The sequence below is a fragment of the Rhinolophus hipposideros genome (genome assembly GCF_964194185.1).
Source record: "Rhinolophus hipposideros genome assembly, chromosome: 25".
NCBI lineage: Eukaryota > Metazoa > Chordata > Mammalia > Chiroptera > Rhinolophidae > Rhinolophus > Rhinolophus hipposideros.
In genome coordinates, this window is record NC_138071.1 from 10,561,836 (window position 1) to 10,583,356 (window position 21,521).

The 21,521-nt window shown below is 35.4% G+C and overlaps 1 protein-coding gene across 14 annotated transcripts in view; it reads right to left on the reverse strand.

The window, feature by feature from the left end:
- Nucleotides 1–988: 988 nt before the first annotated feature.
- Nucleotides 989–21,521, reverse strand: part of POT1 (protection of telomeres 1) — an 81,710-nt gene continuing 61,177 nt past the window's right edge. For 10 of the 14 annotated variants that reach the window (XM_081038350.1, XM_081038345.1, XM_081038349.1 and 7 more), the window contains 5 exons: nt 20,610–20,745; nt 17,021–17,109; nt 14,904–14,995; nt 13,223–13,328; nt 9,940–11,666 (listed from right to left, as the gene is read on the reverse strand). In XM_081038350.1, coding sequence (XP_080894476.1) covers nt 11,554–11,666; nt 13,223–13,328; nt 14,904–14,995; nt 17,021–17,109; nt 20,610–20,745 — 536 coding nt within the window. In that variant the 3' untranslated portion in view covers nt 9,940–11,553. Of the gene's footprint in view, nt 4,978–5,156; nt 6,337–6,888; nt 7,052–9,939; nt 11,667–13,222; nt 13,329–14,903; nt 14,996–15,848; nt 15,959–17,020; nt 17,110–20,609; nt 20,746–21,521 lie in introns of those variants that run through there. The other 4 variants (XR_013992577.1, XR_013992578.1, XR_013992579.1 and 1 more) reach the window with 3 other exon arrangements.

Here is a 21,521-nt window from a genome sequence, read left to right on the forward strand (position 1 = left end):
AAGATGGCAAATATATTTGCACTTGAATTTGAAAAAAAATGCAGCCCGAGGAGGTAATTCATTTGTGGTAGATCACATAATAAATTAATGCCAGAAACAATAAGACATTTCAGTTTGGCTGACTTTTCTCAGTCACAAGAACATCCCAGGCCTACCAGATATTCCCATCCTTATTCAGAATTTCACACATACAGAGTTGTCCAATTTGTTCTTGATAATCATTGTGCCTTATGAACTATTATTGTTCCATAGCAGATAATCATACATATATGTTACATGCATGAACAAAAGACTCTCCTCAATGAACCATGTAAACCATTCAGTAAAATTCATTGCCTAACAAACTGATGAAGAGACTGAAACTATGGTATCAAAGGTTTCTAAAGCGATCTAAATTCAATCACAGTTTTTAACTTTTAAACAAATATTGGCGTTCCAATAAGACACAATGTTTTTTAGCCTATTAGTTCTATCAAATAGGATAACAACAGGGACGATTTGGTTTGGAGCTCATAGAACTTTACTTCTGATACTTTTACTCAGATTTATTGAGGTCAAAAGAATTTGCTTTCTAAAGAAAGTTGTATAATGGCTACCTACAAAACTAGTTAGTGTTCTGACATTCTCCCTCTTACTCAGGACTCCCTGATACTAAGGCAACATTTTACACTTTGAAGTCTAAAGCACATGTCTGGAAACGTGCACTAAGTTTCTTTAGTATTCACAAGCCCGATACATCCCATTTTTCTTTTGAAAAGCAATTTCAAATGAACTTCTGATGGAGGAATACACACCCAAAGCACACAAACTACATCTGCTCTGAGTGAAATAGAAAGCTCTGAGTACTGCAGAAAAGATTTTGATCTATGCAGTATATCTAGAAACCTAGTGGAATCAAGTTTTTCCAATGATGACTATAAATTGATACTTATACTATCTGACATCTTTAAATGAGTATTTTTAGCATAATTAAAAATGACAGACTATACGGTGTCCTAGTTTATTCAGATGTTAGATTAAGAGATTTCATACAAATTCTGAATAGCCAAAGCATGAATAATACAGTAGGGTTCTTCCATTTTTGTCCCAGTTCTCTCTGGAGACAACTTGACTACATTTTTAAAGAATACCTCTCTTAGTTGCAAAACGGAAATCTCAGAAAACAGTGTGCTCTTTATAATTAGTTCCTGCCTTATCCCAGAGAGGAGTAACATGTTGTGAAGATTGTCCTAAGTGCTATCTTCACTTAAGGGGACTACTTTTCTCAAGCTGCTTACGAAAAGCACTTTTATTAATATTCTGCTAGGGTTTCTCTTCATCTATGCAGAAAATAAAGTGAGTCAAGTTACAAAAATGTGTTTATGCTTTCATATGACTATGAGTTGATACATGATCCTCACAGGATTCTGGACAGGTTCAAAAAATCGCAAACAGTGAGCATTCGGACTGGTTCTGCCTGTCATTTTTGGCATGCACGTGATTTTGAGGGAAGGGACTGTCTTGTTTACTGCTGCACTCCCAGTTCTCACAGTGCTCATGAAATCTGCTTGCTGAATAAATGCAGACACACACATCCTCAATGGGGTTAGACTGTGAGAAGGCTGGGACTGCACCTCCAGTTTTCTGACCCCAGGGGTGAGAGGTGGGGTAAGCGACCTCACCTTCTAGTTCTGCCTCCATTCCCAAACTTCCCCCAGGCTGGGGCCACCCCGCTGCAGCCTGTGTGAGGGGAGACCCCTGCAGTTGTGCAGTGTGGCCCTCTGACTTTTGTACTTGGAAACCCTGCAGTTCTCTATTTTCAGCAACATGTCAGTTAAGATTTTGGACTACTTTTTAAGATATTCCTAACAACATAAAGTGTTGCCTTTTCTCCAGATTTATTTGCATGGCATGAAGAAGGCCTAAGGAAAGAAGTGAAGCTCTTCCAAGAGGTTCAACCTCTCCCTAGGTGTTCCTTTGGCAGACAGCCAATAATTAAGGCAAGCATGGAGTGGATTCTAGCTTTCCAAGAGAACACTGATGTAGAGTGGATCTGGGGAAATCCTGTTACAAATGTTTCCATTGTTGGATTTACTTATAAGGGCAGTTACTGAATGCCGTGTGTTTTCACCCCCTCTGCCATGATCCTTCAGCTGTGGTCTGATTCTGAAACGTCTGTTTTGTCACTGTCTTAGGATAACCAAGTGTTGTGTCGTAGAGACAGGAATTCACGGAAGCCAGGTTTCAGTCAAGTTTACCTAATGTGTGTCTTCTCTGTAAGAACCAAATCTCATTTTCTGGGGCAGGACAACTATGATACATGGCACATGCCCTTTTTGTGATCTTAGAGTAGAAAGTAATTTTACACATTCAATTTTGGAAATTCAGTGCTTTCACATAGGTGTCAGTTATGGTCTGTGGAACTATAAAATAAGCATTAAAATATCTCACCAAGTATCCTGGCATAAAAAATGCAGTTTGATTTGCATTTAGATTTAACTAAAACCATAGGGACTCAACACTAGTCGTGCATTACATCATTATTCTTTGTTTAAATCTCTACTATAAGAAGAGACAGGTACATGGAGTCATATAATAAGCCCATTCCAAAATTAGATCCTACCAAATATTAAGAAGGAACTTTCTTGATGACTCTGAAAAACAGCTTATGGCTTGTGAATGACTTATTAAATACAAGCACTCTGGAGTGATAAAAGCATTGGGAAACCCATCGCTTTGTGTTTTAGTCTTAAGGGGTTCAAATGAAAAAACTGAAGAAACATTTCCAGACTCTGTTGCAAAAAAGTCTCTAGAATTTACATGATTTTTCCTTCCTTTCCACCATTGTGAGTTGTGTTGTTTTGTTTTTTTAAATCAGACATAATATTTTCTTTCTCAGGGCTTGCACACTGTGCTATTTTCAGATTCCTCCTGTTGTCACTTAGTTGAGCTATTCCCTATTTTAAAATAAATATCAGCCCTACTGCCACATGATTGCTGTTTATCTTGAGTTTCTTTGTTGCTTGGTATTTTTCACAAGAATGAAATATTGAGAACATGAGATTTGAATTAATAAAACTATCAGAGATAGCCATGTAAGGAGAGGATTCTTTGGTCAGCTGGTCCCGTGATATTCACTCCACCCCATTCCCACTGTGGTGACAGCCTCCCTTGACTGGGCCTGAAATGACCCGGAGTGTCACTGGGTACCTGTTTCTCTTTGTCACCAGTGCAGCAGGGCTTTCTTGGGTGTTAAGGAATTGGTAAAGTGGAAGGATAAATTTCAACTCTTCTTTTACAGTGAGTAGCATTAAAATTCATTTTTGTCACCAAAGCATACTAGTACGTAACCCTTTAAGAGGGTTTCCTATGTGCCAGACGCTGAAGGTTTTACATAGATTATTTCATGTAACCCACCCCTCCATGGTTTTCTGAGGTTGGCAGTATTATTAATACTATTCTGTTTTCGAGAGAGGCCAACCAACCCGCCTGAGGCCAAATGCATCTGGCGTGCAGACAGGTTGAATCCATGCATTCCTGAGCAACAGCCCGCCACGATGCCCCGAGACCCAATGCTTTCAAAACTCCCTCCTCAGGTGACCATCATATAAAGCCAGGGTTAAGAATTACTGACTGTTTCAGATTGGGGAGCAAAATGCTACAACTCAAATGCTTTCAGGGCCAGGCAGGCACAAGTCATAAAGCAAGCGGATACAGACCCCATACTCTGAACAATATCTAAAACAATGCATCGGAATCTTTTACCTGAAAGGAATGACCTGGCGAGATTAAAAATGCAAATTACTGAGCCTCCCCGCCCCACAAATCTTTGCTCAATCTGCATCAAAATTATCTAGGTTTTATTTTTAATGCAAATTTCTAGGAGCCGGAAATCACTTTAAGTGCTGATAGTACTTTAGATGCTCTAAAATCACTTGAAGTGCTAAGAAAGTCTAGTATTCTCTGATTTCCAGGCTAGACTCTCGAACATTTTACGCATTCTAGGAATATTACTAGAGCACCTCTTATATGCCAGGGACTTCTGGGAACTGGGTAAACAGCAATGAACAAACCAAATCCCTGCCTCTAAGCTCAGACTCTGTTGGGGAAATAAAACAGTATGAGCAAATCAATACATGTCAGATGGGTAAGTGCAAGGGAGAAAGATATGTCAGGGGCGGGGTTGGAGCGTGGTGGGGTCCACTGGCCTTCTTTACAGCCGGGGGTGGGGGAGCTTTCCGATAAGGTCGCTTCTGTATAGAGGACATGAGGGAGTGAGCCAAGGGACCTGGAGCAGCTCAACAATGTTCACACTAAAGTAACATCAGCAAGTACAAAGTCCAGGAAGAGAACGTTTGCCTGGCATGCTGACAGAAACACGGACACCAGTGTTTGGCGAGTGAGACAGGAGAAGATAATACTAGATGTCAGAAAAGCAGGAAGAAAATGGATCGCACTGGGTGGTGAAGGCCATGATAACTTCACTCGGTGTGACATTAGAATATATTAGAAAATGACAGTATCTGCCTGACATTTTCACAGGTGAGCCTGGTTGCTGTATAGAGGATATGCCATGTGGGGGAACTGTGGATGCAGGAAGGCCAGTGGGAAGGCTGTTGTCCAGGCAGGAGATGGTGGCCCTGCCAGCATGGTAGTAGAGGAAGTGGCAAGAAGTCGTCAAATTCTGGATGTATTTAAAGAGTGAGTCAAGATGATTTCTCAAAGGGGCTGTGAATGAAAGAAAAGAATCAAGGATGATGAGATCTGATGTCAGAGCATTTAGAGTTTAGTAAATCCAGTGTTGATAGAATCCTCTCCTAGCAAATTCCCCCTCGGGCACCACTGTGAAGCTGGTTTTACTGATGATAAAGTAACGCCTTCTGGAGCGCTGAAGGTGAGTACTGGATTGCACATCTTCCAAATGACTGTGATTCATTAAAACCCATGTTCTTCCTGACATGAAACACTGACTGGAAGACAATTCTTTTATTTCATTACCTATAGGAGAAAAGGAAAAGGCAAGGAGAGCTCATTTTCTCAGTGATATTTATATCAGAAGGGAATTAATTTTTTAATTTTCTCCTGTGTTAATTCATTAAGGCTTCTAATAATTCTTGAATACACAGAGATATTGAAACACTTTAATCATTAATAATAAAACCCAAACAAAAAAGTACCTCAAATGAGAGCCAAAGGTAGACAGCCAATGGAAATTGCCCCCTGCTCTGTTCCTTCCATCTTCAGATATTACCGTTTACCATTTGGATCAAATTTCTGCATTTTAAAAGAACTATTAATCTTAAAAATCATTGTTGGTTAGTATGCTTAATATAAAAATTCACTGTTGTTTCTAATATTAATAAATAAAAGGTTTGTACCTAATAACATATTAAGTTGGTGCAAAAGTAATTGCAGTTTTTACAATGATTTTTAACCTTTTATGCCACAATTACTTTTGCACCAACTTCATACATGAAGTAACTTTTGTTATTTAATAAGAGCAATTTAATCTGTTGCATTTTCACATATAATAAGCTTTTGTTCAAAACCTTAGCATCCCACAGGTTAAGGATTTAGAATTGTTTTAACAGTATTCTCTTTATTTAGCTCCTGTCTTTTTGCCTTATTTCTAAAGGTTGTGTCTCATGTTTGTTTTTGGTTTTTACTATAAACCATGTCAAATCCTTTTTGGACAGACACTGTATGAATGATAAATGAAGTGTGAACAGACTTTTTTAAACACCTATTTAGTACTCGGTATTCTTCATTTTAACTTCTATTTAAGCTTTGATCATTGTACACAAACATTTGTCAACGATTCAAAAATTTAAGAACAAGTCTATCGTTCTCGAGTTTTAGCTAATGGGGATTAAGTACAAAGGGTTTCCTATCCAATACAAAAAAAATCTACAACCATGCCTGTCTCCTGCAAGCTCTGTTTTCATCTGACTCCAGAAGTTAGTAATTCTCATTTTTAAAAATGTGTTACCTTTTGAATTAACTATTACACAAGCTCGGGACAAAAAGTAATTTAGGAGGTTGCTAGTCTAGCCGAGGGATTTTAAATTCTAGAAAGACTCCAATGGAGTCTTTCAAAGTCATCCAATGGAGGACAAAAATCTGAGGAGTAGAGTTATATGTCATGACAAACTGGCACTTACCTGGGAATTCATATTTCAAAGGGAAAAGTCATTCTAAAGGTACAGAACAAAAAAGAAGGTATATACCAGAGCTTCAGGACTGTATACAAAAAGGTACTCATTTAGAAACTGCAACAATATTTGATGGAATATTTTATGAATAGATGATAAGTAGATTAAGGTCTTCAATAAATGCATGCTCCCAATCTTCAAAATACTGTGAATAGATGAAATAAAAGCAACTTTTCACACAAGTTGAAAATCTCTTTCTTTGGCAGTTGGGAACTAGTTTGTTAAATAAATTACATTATATAGTAAGTACCCTGCAAAGTGAACTCAAAGGAGTAAAAGCAAGACATACACACACACCTACACACACACACATACACACCCACACACAATACTAATGTGACTTTATGAGCTAGATTTCAATGGGAAAAAAATGGAAATTCATTAAAATCTTGTCGTCGTCTAACAATAGCTCAGGAGTCTGAACTATCCATGTTTCAGCAACTGGCACATCTGAACAGGAGCTTCCATATACATCAATGCATTATCTTTATCATGTAATTGATGCCTGACACTTCTCAACCCATCGAATGCAGTCCTGAATGGAAGGGACATTCATCTCCATGTAAGGTGATCACCACTTTGAAACCATAAGTGATCTCAAATTTCCTAACAGCTTCAATGACAATACTGCAGGGAAAAATAATACATAGTGCTACTGATTCATTTCCTGACTGCCAAAAGATATGATCCCACATACCTGAGCACACTGGTGGGTTTCTGCTTAGTGAGTCCCAATACTACTTCCAAGTACCAGGGAAAGAGAAGTTAGGTCACTCTGCCTAGATGCTATTAGCTGACTAGTCCTCCTTTTTCCTGGAGTGGGTAGGAGGCTTTGACACTATCCAGAGATCCTGAGGTGCCTGCAAAAGAAGATATATTTTATTTTCCCTAAAATGATGTTCTATAATTTTACTGTGACATTATCGCCGTCACAGAACCTGAATTTTATAACGAAAAGTATTACAGGAGGCGTTTTCCTTTCTTACATTAACATAATTCTTTTCACAACGAGTTCTTTAAAGTATGAGAGAATATTTCAAGGTAACTAGGTCATGGCAGAATCCTAATCTGTATTAGGACGTGTGGACAGGCTTTCAAAATACTGATCACCTGAAAACCTCCAGGAGATATTGTGAAACCAGGTCCCAGTGGCTCTAGATTTATTTAAAGTGAAAATAACACCAGGTAAAATACAGACTAAAATAATAATAAAAGCAATACTATGAATAACTATGAAGTAGTAAGAGTCAACAAGAGATAACATGAATATATTCTTACAAAAATGTAAAATTTCAAATTTGGCACAATAATAGAACACTTAAAATAGCCAAAAACCACTACAAAAATAGAAAGTGAAATAATCAGAGAATTTCCCATAAAAAATTTACTTATGTTGAGTAGTTACAAACAAGTTTCCTTGCTCTATGTGTACTGACATAAAACAGTCTATTCTATAGTGACAAAAGCAAGTTACAGAAATATACTTATAGCACAATGCTATTTTTCAAAAAACGTATACACACACACATACACACACACACATATGTATGTACCAGGTGCCAAAAAATGTATACAACTGGACACTTTGGTCAACGTTGCTCAAGCAGTAGTTTGCACAATCAGAAGTGTCTGGACTCTGATGGTAACCACTTTGAGACCCGCTTGTAATTGCAGAAGTCAAACATGACTTGTATTCATCTTTAGTTAATGGTATATATTATTACAATTTTAACACAGTTTTCCTTTCTTAAAATGTGTTTAGTTTTTGGGGCACTCTCTGTATACATACACACTTATACACGTGTGAAAACAGTCTGGAAAATTATACACCAAATTGTTAAAAGTGGTTTCCTCTGGGGTGCTAGTTAGAACAGGAATTCAATGTTACATACTTTTATGTTGTTTCCAATTCTAAGTGCATGTTACTTGATTAAAAAAAAATTCTGGATAAAGATAAAACTTGATGAAATGCACAGTCAAATTCAAAACACTGACATAATCAGAAGAACCCAGCTTTCCTCCCAGATACCAAGGAAGGCTTTCAGAAAGTGTAGAAGAGAATCGCCTGGATTGAGTCACAAATAGTGACCAGCTCGTGCTTTGACTCCGGAAACAGAATGGCACAGTCAGCAGGGAAGTGAGTAGGGAAAGGATTCAGGCCCATTCCTGTGACCCACAAGTAATTAAAACACAGGATCTACAGTGATGCAAAAACGGGGCGGTCTGTGCCCTACTCCACAGCGATCGCTTTCTCAGGTGGATACAGATGGATTCAGCTTTCTCAATTCCACGAACAGCAATGTATAACATGACCAGGAGTTACAAAAACGGGAGTGGTGCACGGCAGTGGGGCATGTATAGTTTCCTATGATAAAGCAGTATATATACTGAGTGGCCACAGGAAGAGCCTGCAGGCAGTGCGTTTCTCATTATCATGTCCACAGAAAGAACAATTGACTGCCTCAGATTTTCTAGCACATGCACTCCCTTCCTCACACGGATGAGTGCAGGGGCCACAGAACAACCCCGTAGTGTGGAAAACAATGGATGCTGCAGACATTGGGAATTGAGCACGAGGCTATACACACACATTCTCAGATTTATGGAATTTTAAATCTGACAGGAAGACTCTACCAGTATTCACGTGGACAATTAAGCGGGCAGGGCTCAAAGCTGCACACAATAAACTACTATCTAGTTGTTGCTCCAGAAACGGAATTCTCCTAATACTCTGGGTTCCTGAGCAGCGCAAGGCACATACATCAGCAGTGGATAAGCTACGTGTTAATGGAACTCTTCTTGCTCGAAACTGAAAAGTTACAAAACAAAACAAATGTAAACTGATGGTGGGAATGCAGATTAGTGCAGCAGCTATGGAAAATAGTATGGAGTTTCCTCAAAATATTAAGAATAGAATCATCATATGACCCAGCAATCCCTCTTCTGGGTATCTATCCCCAAAATACGAAAACATTTATCCATAAAGACGTATGTACCCCTATGTTCATTATAGCACTGTTCACGGTGGCCAAGTCATGGAATCAACCAGTGCCCTTCGATAAATGATTGGATAAAAATGTGGTACATATACACTATGGAATATTACTAAACCAGAATAAAAGATGAAATACTGCCAATTGTGACAACATGGATGGATCTTGAGATTATCATGCTAAGCGAAATAAGTCAGACAGAAGAAGTTGAGAACCATATGATTTAACTCATATGCGGGACATAAAACTGAAAGGAGCAAGTGAACAAGACAAATAAAAACTCATAGACACCGACAATAGTTTAGTGGTTACCAGAGGGTAAGGGGTGAAGGCCTGGTAGATGAGGGTAAAGGGGATCCAATACATGGTGACAGAAGAACTGACTCTGGGTGGTGAGCGCACAATGTGATATACAGATGATATCTTACAGAATTGTACCCCTGACACCTATGTAACTTTGTGACTGACACCTATGTAACTAACCATTGTCATACCAACAAATTTAATTAAGAACAACAACAACAAATGATGACAACGTGGGGCTTTATTGAAAACGGAAACGAAAGAGAAATAGACTATCGTCACGAGGATTCACAGGAAGAGTTTTATTACTAACTTGGAGATGGAGCAGTCTGACACTGAGCCTGTGGCACCTTCTGTCCCTTACTCTTCTCACCTGGGCACTTCCTGAAGGATGAGGAGATGTCTCTCTCCCCCTCGCACCCCAGCACAACATCGAGACTGAAACACATCTGTTCAGTTTTAGAGTTCTTATATTTTTTCCTTGAATATGTTTTGAAACAAGAGTTTAAATCCCGCCAACAGCAGCATCAGTCTCTTTCATGGTCTCAAACAAGCTGATAAATCGGAGATGGGGAGATGGGTAGTTAGGTCTGGAGATGTGCTAACATACTCAGAAACTAGAATTTACAGTTATGATGAGTGCAGGAAATTAGATAGTCAATCCTTCTTGCCAGTAAGGTGTTACAAGCCTTTGGTTAGTGTAAGAAAACATAACAGTGACTCCTCCTATTTCCAGTGTTACTTCAGCTATTTACGGCAGGACTCACAGAAATGCCCATGCTAGCTTTTGTTCTAATTTCAAGTACCGACTAACATTTAATAACTGTGTGAACTTAGTCAAGTCAGCTAATCAATCAAGCCTTGGTTTTCTTACCAGGAAAATGGGTTGTTGTGAGACTCAACTGCATGTAAAGTGCTTAGCATAGTACCTGGTGTATAGACAGTCCTCACTACCTGCTATCTTGACATACCTGCTTTGATTCTTTGCCACAAATCATGTCTCGGCTCAAATAGGGCAAACAAATGAAACAGTTGATATGTGTACATTGATTCAATACTGAACTAGACAGATCTGTAATTCTCTCTCTTTAGCAAATAACATACATAAATCCACGTAGAGATATACAGAAGGCTTTGTATAAAACTGAATATTCATGATTTTAAATTAGACATACTGTCAGATAAAAAGTAGACTATACACCCGAGTTAACAACTCACTGTTCAACCTGAAATACATTTCACATAAGACTATTTTGAAAAGGGTAATATAAGTAAGTCACTAACATCTGACCACTTTATTAAGCTGAGGTGAAATGGAATAACTTCTAATATCATGTAGAGAAATAAGCAATCAAAACACATAATTCTGGTCTGAAAGAAAGGATTTAGCCTACATTGGTCAATATCAGCACTCAAAGAAAGCAATTCCGCCACTTCCACTTAAAGTAAACCACTCTTTTAAGTACAGTGTAGCTCACTCAGAAAAGCATTTCTCTGACGAGTACTTGTTTAAGCAGATCCCTTTGTATAAACACAAAACAAAACAAAACCATCAGCTACTACATAGCATACACTCAGTCAAAGCTGAGAGATTTAAGGTAAGGACATCTCCTGATCCCATGCCCAGGCTAGAATGATCAACATGGCTGATATAAAAATCTGGGCAGGAAAGGAAGCTCAACCAGAGATGGTGGACGGCAGAGAAATCAGTGGCTGATACATGGGAAACCAACAGGAAAAGTGATCGTCAGTGCAGGGTAACAAAACAGCTTCTCTGAAGGGACCACAAAAAGTAAACGAAAACAAGGCCTTATTTATTCAATGTCCTCTTTCTTTTATATCCTTAGCAGCTATCATACTCGATATTTGAGCAACAGGAACATTTTTAACTTACAAGAAGGCATTAAGATAACACAATGTCCATTTGTTAAATAAAAAATTTGTGGCTAAAACAGAAAATAAACTACTGAGCTAAATCTTTTACACGTTTTATAGCAATCTCATAGAAAATAGCAATGTTTTAGAAAATTACAATATTTTACATTATAGTAAGCTGAACGTCAATATTAGGTAAGATCATCTGCAACTGTGGTGTCAAAAATCTGATAGCAAATTTTCTGTTCCGTTCCATTTGTGACATTATACGACTTGATGAAGCATTCCAACCATGGGTATGCATCTATAAATCCAAAAGAAAATGTTACTTACCCATTAAAACTAAACAAATAACTCTTAGGTATCTAAGCATAATGCCTAGCTAGAAAAATTAACATTTAACTTGAAAAGCAAATAAATACATTTACCAAATTTTACTTTATCTACTCTTACAAATTACATATTGGATTCATGTTATTGTTTTGCAGCAATTCCAACCAATTTACATTTTTTCCTAAGAACAGGAAAAAGTAATTAAATGTGGGATTTTCAGAATGTTGACAGCGAAGGTAGTAAGCTATCTCATCATTCCCAATTTTTATTTCTCTTTTCCCCCCGGCTAATTGCCTAATGACCTCCCTGTTTTATTGTTTGTTTTTCTCTTGGTTGACTGCAAAGAAACTAATCCTGAAGTTAGAGATCCAGCTGAAGCCCTTACATTTGTCAAGCTGAAACTACCATCGGGTACCAAGTACCGAGTCAAGGCAAAGTTAGTGGCCACAGATGCTATTTCCACGCTTTGGTTATAACCACAGTGAAGCTATTTACAACATCTAGAAAAGTTTCACAATGATTCAAGTTCGAGTGTGAAAGACATGTATCTAGTCCTCAATATCGGCAAAGGTCAAGAAGACAGGCACTCTCCTACACAGTTGGTAGAACTATAATATAAATAGGTCAAATCTTCTTGAAAGGCAATTTTGAGTTATGTCTCAGAAGTCTACCAGGCCTGTGCTTTTTGATATGGAAGTTTTATTTCCAGAAATCTATCCAAAAGAATCCAACAGTCAAAATTAAAACTGACATCAAATAAAGGTATACGTTAAACTTTGTTACAGTATAAAAAGTATCTTTTTGGAATTGTTACCAAATGCAAAAATTGATCAGGGGAAAATAAAGCCTGATTAAAAATAACCTATAAAAATTAAACTGTTAACAGTTAAATCTGCAGCTGGTAAAATTTGTTACTGATGAAAAAATTGTTAAAGAGTTAAACTGTCTTCATATGATTTACATCTGCAAGTTTCAACATAAATAGCAATAATGGCCACAAAAAGGAAACTCGGTGGCAGTGGGTACAATTTGACCTGATGATCTGGTTGATGAATCAAATGTTATATAGAAAACAACCAAAGCTGATAAAAATAATTAGTAAAATAAAAACTTGCAAAATCTGAAACTAGTTAATATTGAGTAGAAAATTCATCAATGTATTAAAGTGGCCAAATGGAGTTTGTTATAGGAAATGTTTGTCAAAATTTCATCCATTAATATGATTTTAACTAAAATGTTTGTATGCATAAACATAGTATCAAATGTGTTTGTGATCAAAACTGCCTCCCCTTTATTATAGTGCAAAATATTTGAAGTCTTTTCATTTCAGGAATTATAATTCATACCCATTTTATCCCTGCCACTGTCTCCACCAAAAGGTAAATTATGCAGTCATCAATCACTGCTTAGTAACTTATTTGGATTCACATTTCAAAGTTTTCATACCTCTAACAGTCCACAGGTTAGATATATGCCAGGTGATACTTTAAGAAAAAGAATGAATGGGATTGTTTAAATACTGCCTACCAATTTTTGTTCCTGGAGGGCATAACATATCCATGATCATATCCATACTTTGCTGAAGGTCATCACTGTTTAGGATTTCTGATGCCGCAATATGGAAGAATTCACCCTTAAAAATATTATAGACGAAAAAGGAAATGAATGATCTTAATCTTTTATTAAAGTTCTACTATAAAAGTATTTCAATACTATCTAAAATAATCTAGACTGTCACTTTTATCAAAATTTTAGAATTCATAGAGTGCTAGTCTGAATCCTACAATCTGACTTACTACTTTAATCTAAAAATAGCTTTTATATGTATATATAAAAAATCAAGTTAAATTGCTTTGACTTTAATAAAAATAATGATCAGAAAACAGCAAGGCTTACGATACTCTTGATTATGTACTTTGAGTGCCTACAATGTGTGTTAAGTTTAAGAGTATAACATACAGTACATATTTATTTTTCTCTCTCGGCTACTAGATTATAAACTTGAGGATGGGATTTGGCTTGCTTTGCTCACTGAGATCCCTATTCCAAAGAACAGGGCCTGGCACATAGAAAGTATTCATCAAATAGTTTTAATAAATGGATAAGTGAATTATTTAGGCAGGAGAAAAATTCTCCTCTCAACCTTACCTGGGATTCTTTTCCAATGTGTGTAGTAAAATATTTAACCTTCCCAGCTTTTGCCCTTAGCCTCGGGGAGGTAATCTCTAAGCCCTTGGAATATCATGCCTGGTGGCATTGTCCATGTTTGCCTGAGGATGCTGGGTCACACTGGATTGTCTAACAATGTGATTTTAGGGTGAAGTGTTTGTGTCATGTAGTATTAGTCTGACCTCTGGAGGGGATGAAGACTGAGATCAGTTGCACGTATTGTCAACCATGACTACACACATGATGGAGTTTCAGTAAAAACTCTGGGCACTGAAACTCAGTTGAGCTTCCCTGGTGGGCAATACTCCATGTGTACTGTTAAACATTGTTGCTAAGAAAGTAACAATGCCTTCTAATCCACAGAAAAAGGACAAATGAACGTTTCATATTTGAGAGTTTCCTGGACTCTGCCCTATGCCCTTCTTTCTTCCCTTGAATGATTTTAATCTGTATCCTTTAGCTGTAATAAATTGTAACATTGAGCATAATAGCTTTTAGTCAATTCTGTAAGTCTTTCTAATGAATTATCAAAACTCAGGGTGGTCTTGGGGACTTTTGCACTTGTGACTGGTGCCAGAAGAGAGGGGGGTCTTGGGAACCCCCAAATTTGGAAATGTCAGAAATGAAGATGGTCTTGTAGACACTCCCTGGCTTCATCCAGTGTAACTCCCTATCAAAGTAATTTTGCACCCTCTAATAAGAACTGTGGAGGCTTAACAAGCCTAGTGAAATGCTGACAGATAATGCCTAGAACGTTTGGCCATACCTCTGTCTGTGCTCCTGGAATACAACTTCTGTATGGTATAGAGAAGGACTCTTTCCTCCAATTCCTACTCCTTAATTTTTCAATGTTTGGATATTAAGATTTACAGTGTCAAATCAAGAGATAAACACATAGACAATTTAAGATTTATGTGCTCGTATGTCATTTTTCTAAGTTGCTTTAAGTCTTCTCAGTAATAAAGTAGGCATGAATATATTAAAAACCAAAAAAGTATTCTTTTTAGTTAGAAAAATCTTCACTACATCTGTTACTTACAGAATCCATGAGATAAGTGTCTAATACTCCTGTTCCATCGTCAAGAGTAAATGTCATCACAAATACATGTTGGAGGGGTACAATACCCAATACTAGTGAAGGAAAAAAAAGACCAAACAAATCATATGAACTCTCTATTCCTTGTAATCGAAAATTGTTTTAGAATAGTATGTACCTGTTAATTTTGTTTACTAAAATAATTCAAGAGAGAAAAGAACTTATGCCTTTTTGTTCTCTAATATCAATATATTAAGCTCATTTTAGCAGGTCCATTTTGGAACATTACACAATACCTATATAGGAGCAATGGCTTATGAACAATTGTATCTTTTTTGATTAAATAATAATGTATCTTTAAAATGAGTTGATCTCGATAGAAAACATAAAAACTGATTCATGAAATACAATTCATTGCATGTTAGCCTTATCAAAGACAAAATTAAAATACCAGAATGTTCTAAAAAAATAGCATGCAGTTCATTATTTATGATTATGTAACACGTATCTTCCTTTTGCATTATAAGCATAGAGATCATCACATTTTTTAAGAGATACCATTTGGTTGAATGGACAAAAATGTCAGAATCTGGGATTCCATAATTGAAGATGAGGAAAAAGGAAGAAAATGAGATACTAAATTAAATCATATGAAAATGTAGAGGTTAAAATGATCGTCTTACTTTATGTTTGGAAATGGAAGACTTTTAACATGTTTATAAGATGGAATATTGTCTTTCATTTGTGGAATCATTATTTAAATAGACTGAATTCAGAGAGCAAGTAAGAAGAATAAATAAGGGCACACAGACATGACAGAAATTATTAACACAGAGGGACTGAGTTTTAGGAGTCAAGAGGTCTCAATCGGTTTAAACTGTGAGCTAAAACCAAGAAATATGAACGTTAAAACCTACTCTGAGGGACTACACAGACAAACAAACACACCTGGATTAAGAACAGGATAGGGAGAGCAGGCAGGATTGCAAAATGCTCATGTGAAAGTAACCTGGAATTTCACTGGATCACAAACAAAAGACGAGATAGCAGTATCATAGCTGGATTAAAGGAGAAGGAAAACAAAACCAAACAAATAAATATCTACGTAGTAAGTCCTTACTTAGAGATATCAACAGGTTCTTGGAACTGCGGCGAAATGACGTAACAACCAATTTTACCATAGGCTAATTAATATAAATAAGAGTTAAGCACTTAAGGCATCTCATCAATGTTGAACGAGATGACGTTATTCCTTAATGCAACTTTCAGGCTAGTAGAAACAAGTGTCCAATTTTAGGGAAATAAAGGTTTTCTTTATATTCTGAATTGGCCAACATCTGCAGCTCTATTTCCAGCTTTGAATGCCAAGCTTTGAGAAGAGCACTGGCAAAGTGGAATGTTTACTAAGGAAGAGAAATAAAATAGTAAAAAATGTGGGAAAGTACCAAGGAATGTGAGATGCCTGCTTGGAGAAATACTCAAGGAAGGCTCAACAGATACCTTCAAATGCACAGAGTCAGTCCATCTTATAGAGAGGGAACAGATTTACTCTAATTCTAGTAGATAGAATGTGGCCCATATTAAAATTATGGTACATTTTGCCTTACTATTAAGAACTGCCTAAAAATGAAGGGGATAGGTTGCCTTGCAATATAAAGAACCCCCTGTCACTGAGTTTTAAGCGTAGGATGAACGACCAGAGTTGAGAACATGATTTAAAAAGATTCTTATTGTTCCAGCTAAACTCTTGTATTGAGTGAAAAGTTGTAATACCTATCTTTAAAATTTGTTTAAATCCAAAGATACTATGAATTGGAAAGATTTTTGAGAAGTTGTATTTATGATTAATGATTAATACTAAAGCAAATTACTGAATATTAAAATGTGAGTAATGAATAAAAGATACTAGCAGACACTTGAAAATAAATTTCCCAATATTTTAAACATTTATCTTATACTTTTATTACAATCACTGTGAATGGTTTTGCTTAAGAAAAATTAAACTTTAGCTCAGCTGTTGCTTTGATATGGTTTTACTATATCTTCAAATACTGAAATATAATCAGTGAGATCACCTTATTCAAAGACAGTTAAAAATGGAAGACAGAAATTTAGCCAACCTTCGGCCACAGAAGAAGGAATCCATGATGTTTTATCAACCACGGAATTTAGATTCTGTATTGGTCGCAAACTAGAACACCGTTTACATCTGAAATTAATAAAAGACAAAATGTTTATTAATAATTTATTATAATTTATTATTGGAAATCATTCAATATTATAGCTGATTTTTGCTGTTCAAATATACAGTTAAAATATAAAAAAGTAAATTATTAAACAAAAGTACTCACTTCCTATATTGTAATGTGCATAGTACAAAAAATAAGCTTTTTACAATAGAAACAATAAAAAAGATAGTATGGTTCAGAATAAACAACATTAAACTGAGAATAAGAGAAAGGTTCTAAATCCAGATTATTAATTAATTTGGCTGATTTTATTTGGTAAGATGAAAAAGTTTAAACAGACAATCTCTAAGGACTTTCATTTTGTGGCTCTGTGAACAATATATAATAGCCAAGGTCTTAATTAAATAGAACCAATACAAGAAAATTATTCTGATTAGAAATGTCAGCGCTAGCAACATTTGGAGTAATATATTCAGCAAGCACATACTTAGAGGTCTATAGTTTATGATTCCTAATACTATAGTTATTCTTCATAATATAAATCTATTTAAAACTACACATATACTAAAATTATACATTATTTAGCATAGGTACTTTGTTTTATTTATATACAAACATTTTAAGTACAAGTGATTTTTTTATTAATACAGCATAATGTTTAGGCGATGATAAATATATACTTGAATACAAATACTATACAAATCAATATTCAAAAGGTTCATACAGACTCCTTTTCATGTGCAATCTGGGGAAAAATAGAGCGTAACTATTAAAAAAGGCAATATTAATTTACACATTGATAAAGCAAGTATACAAATTAGAAATTAAGTATACAAATTAAAAATTAAGGGTAACAATAGAAATTAAATAGAGAATTCATTACTTCCAAAGGTAAAAAAAGAGGAGAAGAGAAAATTATAATCATTTTTATAACTCAATTCAATAGAAGATTGATGAAAAATCTAAGCAAAATAGTAATAAAAACTGAAGGAGAGGTTAACAGTATTATACACATGTAACTGACAAAATAGTATCTCTCACTTAGAAATAATTCTTACAATCAGTTAAACACACAAGCACCAAAACAGAGATCAGATAATAGAAAAACAGGTAAAAGGGTATGAATATTAAACTCATAGAATAGAAAACCTGAATAGCCAATAAACATGAGGGCTGTTTAAACGCACTAGTTATCTAGGAAATGCGAATAAAAACGCCATGGATACCCTCTGATGCTCATCAGTCTAACAAAACTGCACTAAGTGTCAGAAAACTTGAGGGAAAGTGAAATTCGCACACACTGTTGATGGGACCATAAAATGTTACAATCATTGGAAGAACAATTTGGTATTTTCCAACAAAGCAGAAAATATGCATACCACTAATTATAAACGCCTTACAGTAGTAACTTTCAAATTTTCTGGCAAGAACTCACAGTAAGAAATTTATTTTATATCATGACCCAGAATATAACATACACACAATTGAAACAAAAGTTTAGGAAACAATACTAACCATTACTAAGTAAAAAGGTCTCTGTTAACCATTTTGATTTATTCCATTTTATACCATATCATGCCACACCATCACATATCACATCATTAAAAATAAATACTGGGCATGATCTAGTGAACTTACATTATGACAAAGGAAATACGTAAGAAAATATATAAAAGGACTTCATTTAGCACTGCCTGTAAATGTAATAAATGAAAATAACATATCCATTAATAGGAAAATGGATTAATAAACCATAATATATTTTATATGAAATAAAAATTCTATATAAACATTAAAATAATTACTAACCTACATGAATAAATATGGCTAAAGCTTGAAAATAATACTATGTGAAGGAAAAAGGCAAGTTGCAAAATGAAAAGGCATACTATGAAACAGTTTACATAAATTTTAAAAGCACAAAATAATACACTTATACTCCTTAAAAGTTCACACATATATTATTCTAAGAGCATAAAAACAGTGATGAGAAGAGCTGACTCCAAGTTTGGAAAAGTAGTTACTTCTGAGAAGGAAGGGAAAGAAGGGACTGGTATGGTGTTTCTTCTGTTCTGTACAACTTTATTTTTAAAAAACAAAGACTTGAAAAATATGTTAGCATGTTAACATTTGTTGAATCTAAGTGGAGGATATATAACTGTTCATGATGTAATTTTTGATATTGTTCTGTAGTTAAAATTATTTTTCATAATTAAAAATAAAGGGAAAAGTCAATAAAAAGATGTTACCTTTTGCTGATGACAATGAAAGTAATGGAAAAATCTAAAGAAAGTCTTAAAATATGGAACGTTAGCAGAATTTTTTAGTTTATGATGAAAATCGGGGAAAAGTTGAGAGTCATACAGAACTTTATTTTAGCCTTCTAGTAAGTGAAGGATATTCCAAAGCTTCTAACTAATTATTTGCTTTCCTGGTTCTAGACTGGCCAAGGTGACTGATGCTAGGAGGGCAACAGAGAAGACGGAGAGGAAAGAAAGAACGAGTGAGGATGGGCACATAAAAGACAGAAGGGTCATGGTAGTGACTTATTAAAAAGAAACAAGTAGAGTTTGATAGTTTTAGTTTTGAACTAATTATAAACCTTGATAAAGTTGATTCTGAGGTCATGAGCCCAATGAGAGATACAATTATAGGCACTGGGCAGATTAGAGTAAAAATAGCTATAAATAAGGGATTTAACTCAGTGACACTAGTTCCAACTTACAGTTGAAGTTCTATGATATGTATTTTGTATATGGAACAGAACCCAGGACAATCTCCACCTGCCTACCAAAGACCTCAGCGGTCACAATCAGAGAGAGATCATCACTGCAGTATGTGATTTTCAATTGAAATCAAGATTTATGTATTACGAGTATAACAATGAGTAATAATTGCTACAAACAGAAATGCAAAAGGGAGAAGGATGGTACAAGATGTATTCTATAATCCAAGGTTTCTCAAAACAGAGTATTTTCAGGGTGATTGTTTCATCAAGCCGAGAAGCAAAGGAGATTTTATCTCCGCTGCCTCCTTCCAAACCTAAAAACCTGTTTCTAGCTCCTAATGTATTCTGCTATCTTCCAATTACTTAGTGACAACTAATTTGTAACTTTGTGGCACAGAAATTCTGGAATTCAACCACTTAACTTTTATTAGAATGCAGCTATGAACCTTTCTCTGTAAAGAGTATCTAAATCCTTGTGAAAGAAAATAAATGATAATTGGCCTCTAGGATAGCCTTATACCTAGCCTAGGGTAGATCCTCAATATATGTGCTATCGAAAGAATAAATATATACAAAAAAATCTATTATATATAAACTGGCAGTTAATAAGCATCCACAGACTATATATTAGGTTGGTGCAAAAGTAATTGTAGTTTTGCAATTATTTTTAACGTTTTAAACTGCAATTACTATTGCACCAATCTAATAGTAATAAGTAGGATAAGACAATAAAAGTAAAAATTACTCTTAAACAATTTTTAATTCCAAAGAACCCCAGAATTGAAAACATACCCATAGTGATGTGTTTTTCCTTGTATAAGGAATGGTGCAGAAAGGTCAAGGACTTCCAGGTCTTTACGGCCAGATTTCACAGGAATTATACTATGAAAGTTGTTTGCGAGTTTCTGGATTTCATGGAGTGTACCTCCTATCAATGAGAATAAATAAACCCCTTAAGTAGTACAAATGTAATGTAAGCAAAATAAAGTATCTATTAAGTAACAGATGAGGTACAGTAAAAAACTAAAGGGAATGACAGAAAAAGACAATGAAAACAAATGAATTTAGAGATTTAATTCATTTATACATTTATTGTGAAAAATAATGATTTGTAAACTTAGGATCCTACACAGTGATTAAAGAAACCACCACACAAAAATGCTGAGACTTGAGCAAATATATGGCTTGAGAAATTTTAATCATCTTCTTATACAAGTTACTCTCTATGCCAGGAACACTTTGGTTCAGAAAAATCAAAAGATAATAAAGTTGAGAGCCAAAGCATGACGAGGTCCTCCTTATTAAATTTGCTATATACTACTAATGTGTAGGAAAATTTAGTCCTGAGTTTGAAATAAACTTTTTAAATTTTCAGGTGAACATTAAATTTAAATATAGATGCAAATAGTTCATGCAATATGAATTTGTGTACAATGTTTGTTTATTTTTCCTGGGAAAACCATCACAATCACCCTAATTCTATGACAGAGTGGAGATTAAACCATCATGTTGGCTGAAAAGAAACTGCCCAATAGTGCACTGTTATCAGAAGGATATTCTGTAACTAAAAGCTACTGGTAAATTTTCTGGTGTGCTTTTTACTTAGCTTGATAACCATTCCTCTCCAGGAAAAGAGAATATAATTTATAAAAATACTTCTGTGCATTTCCCCAAATTTGCAAAAAATTTGTAATGTTAAAATTT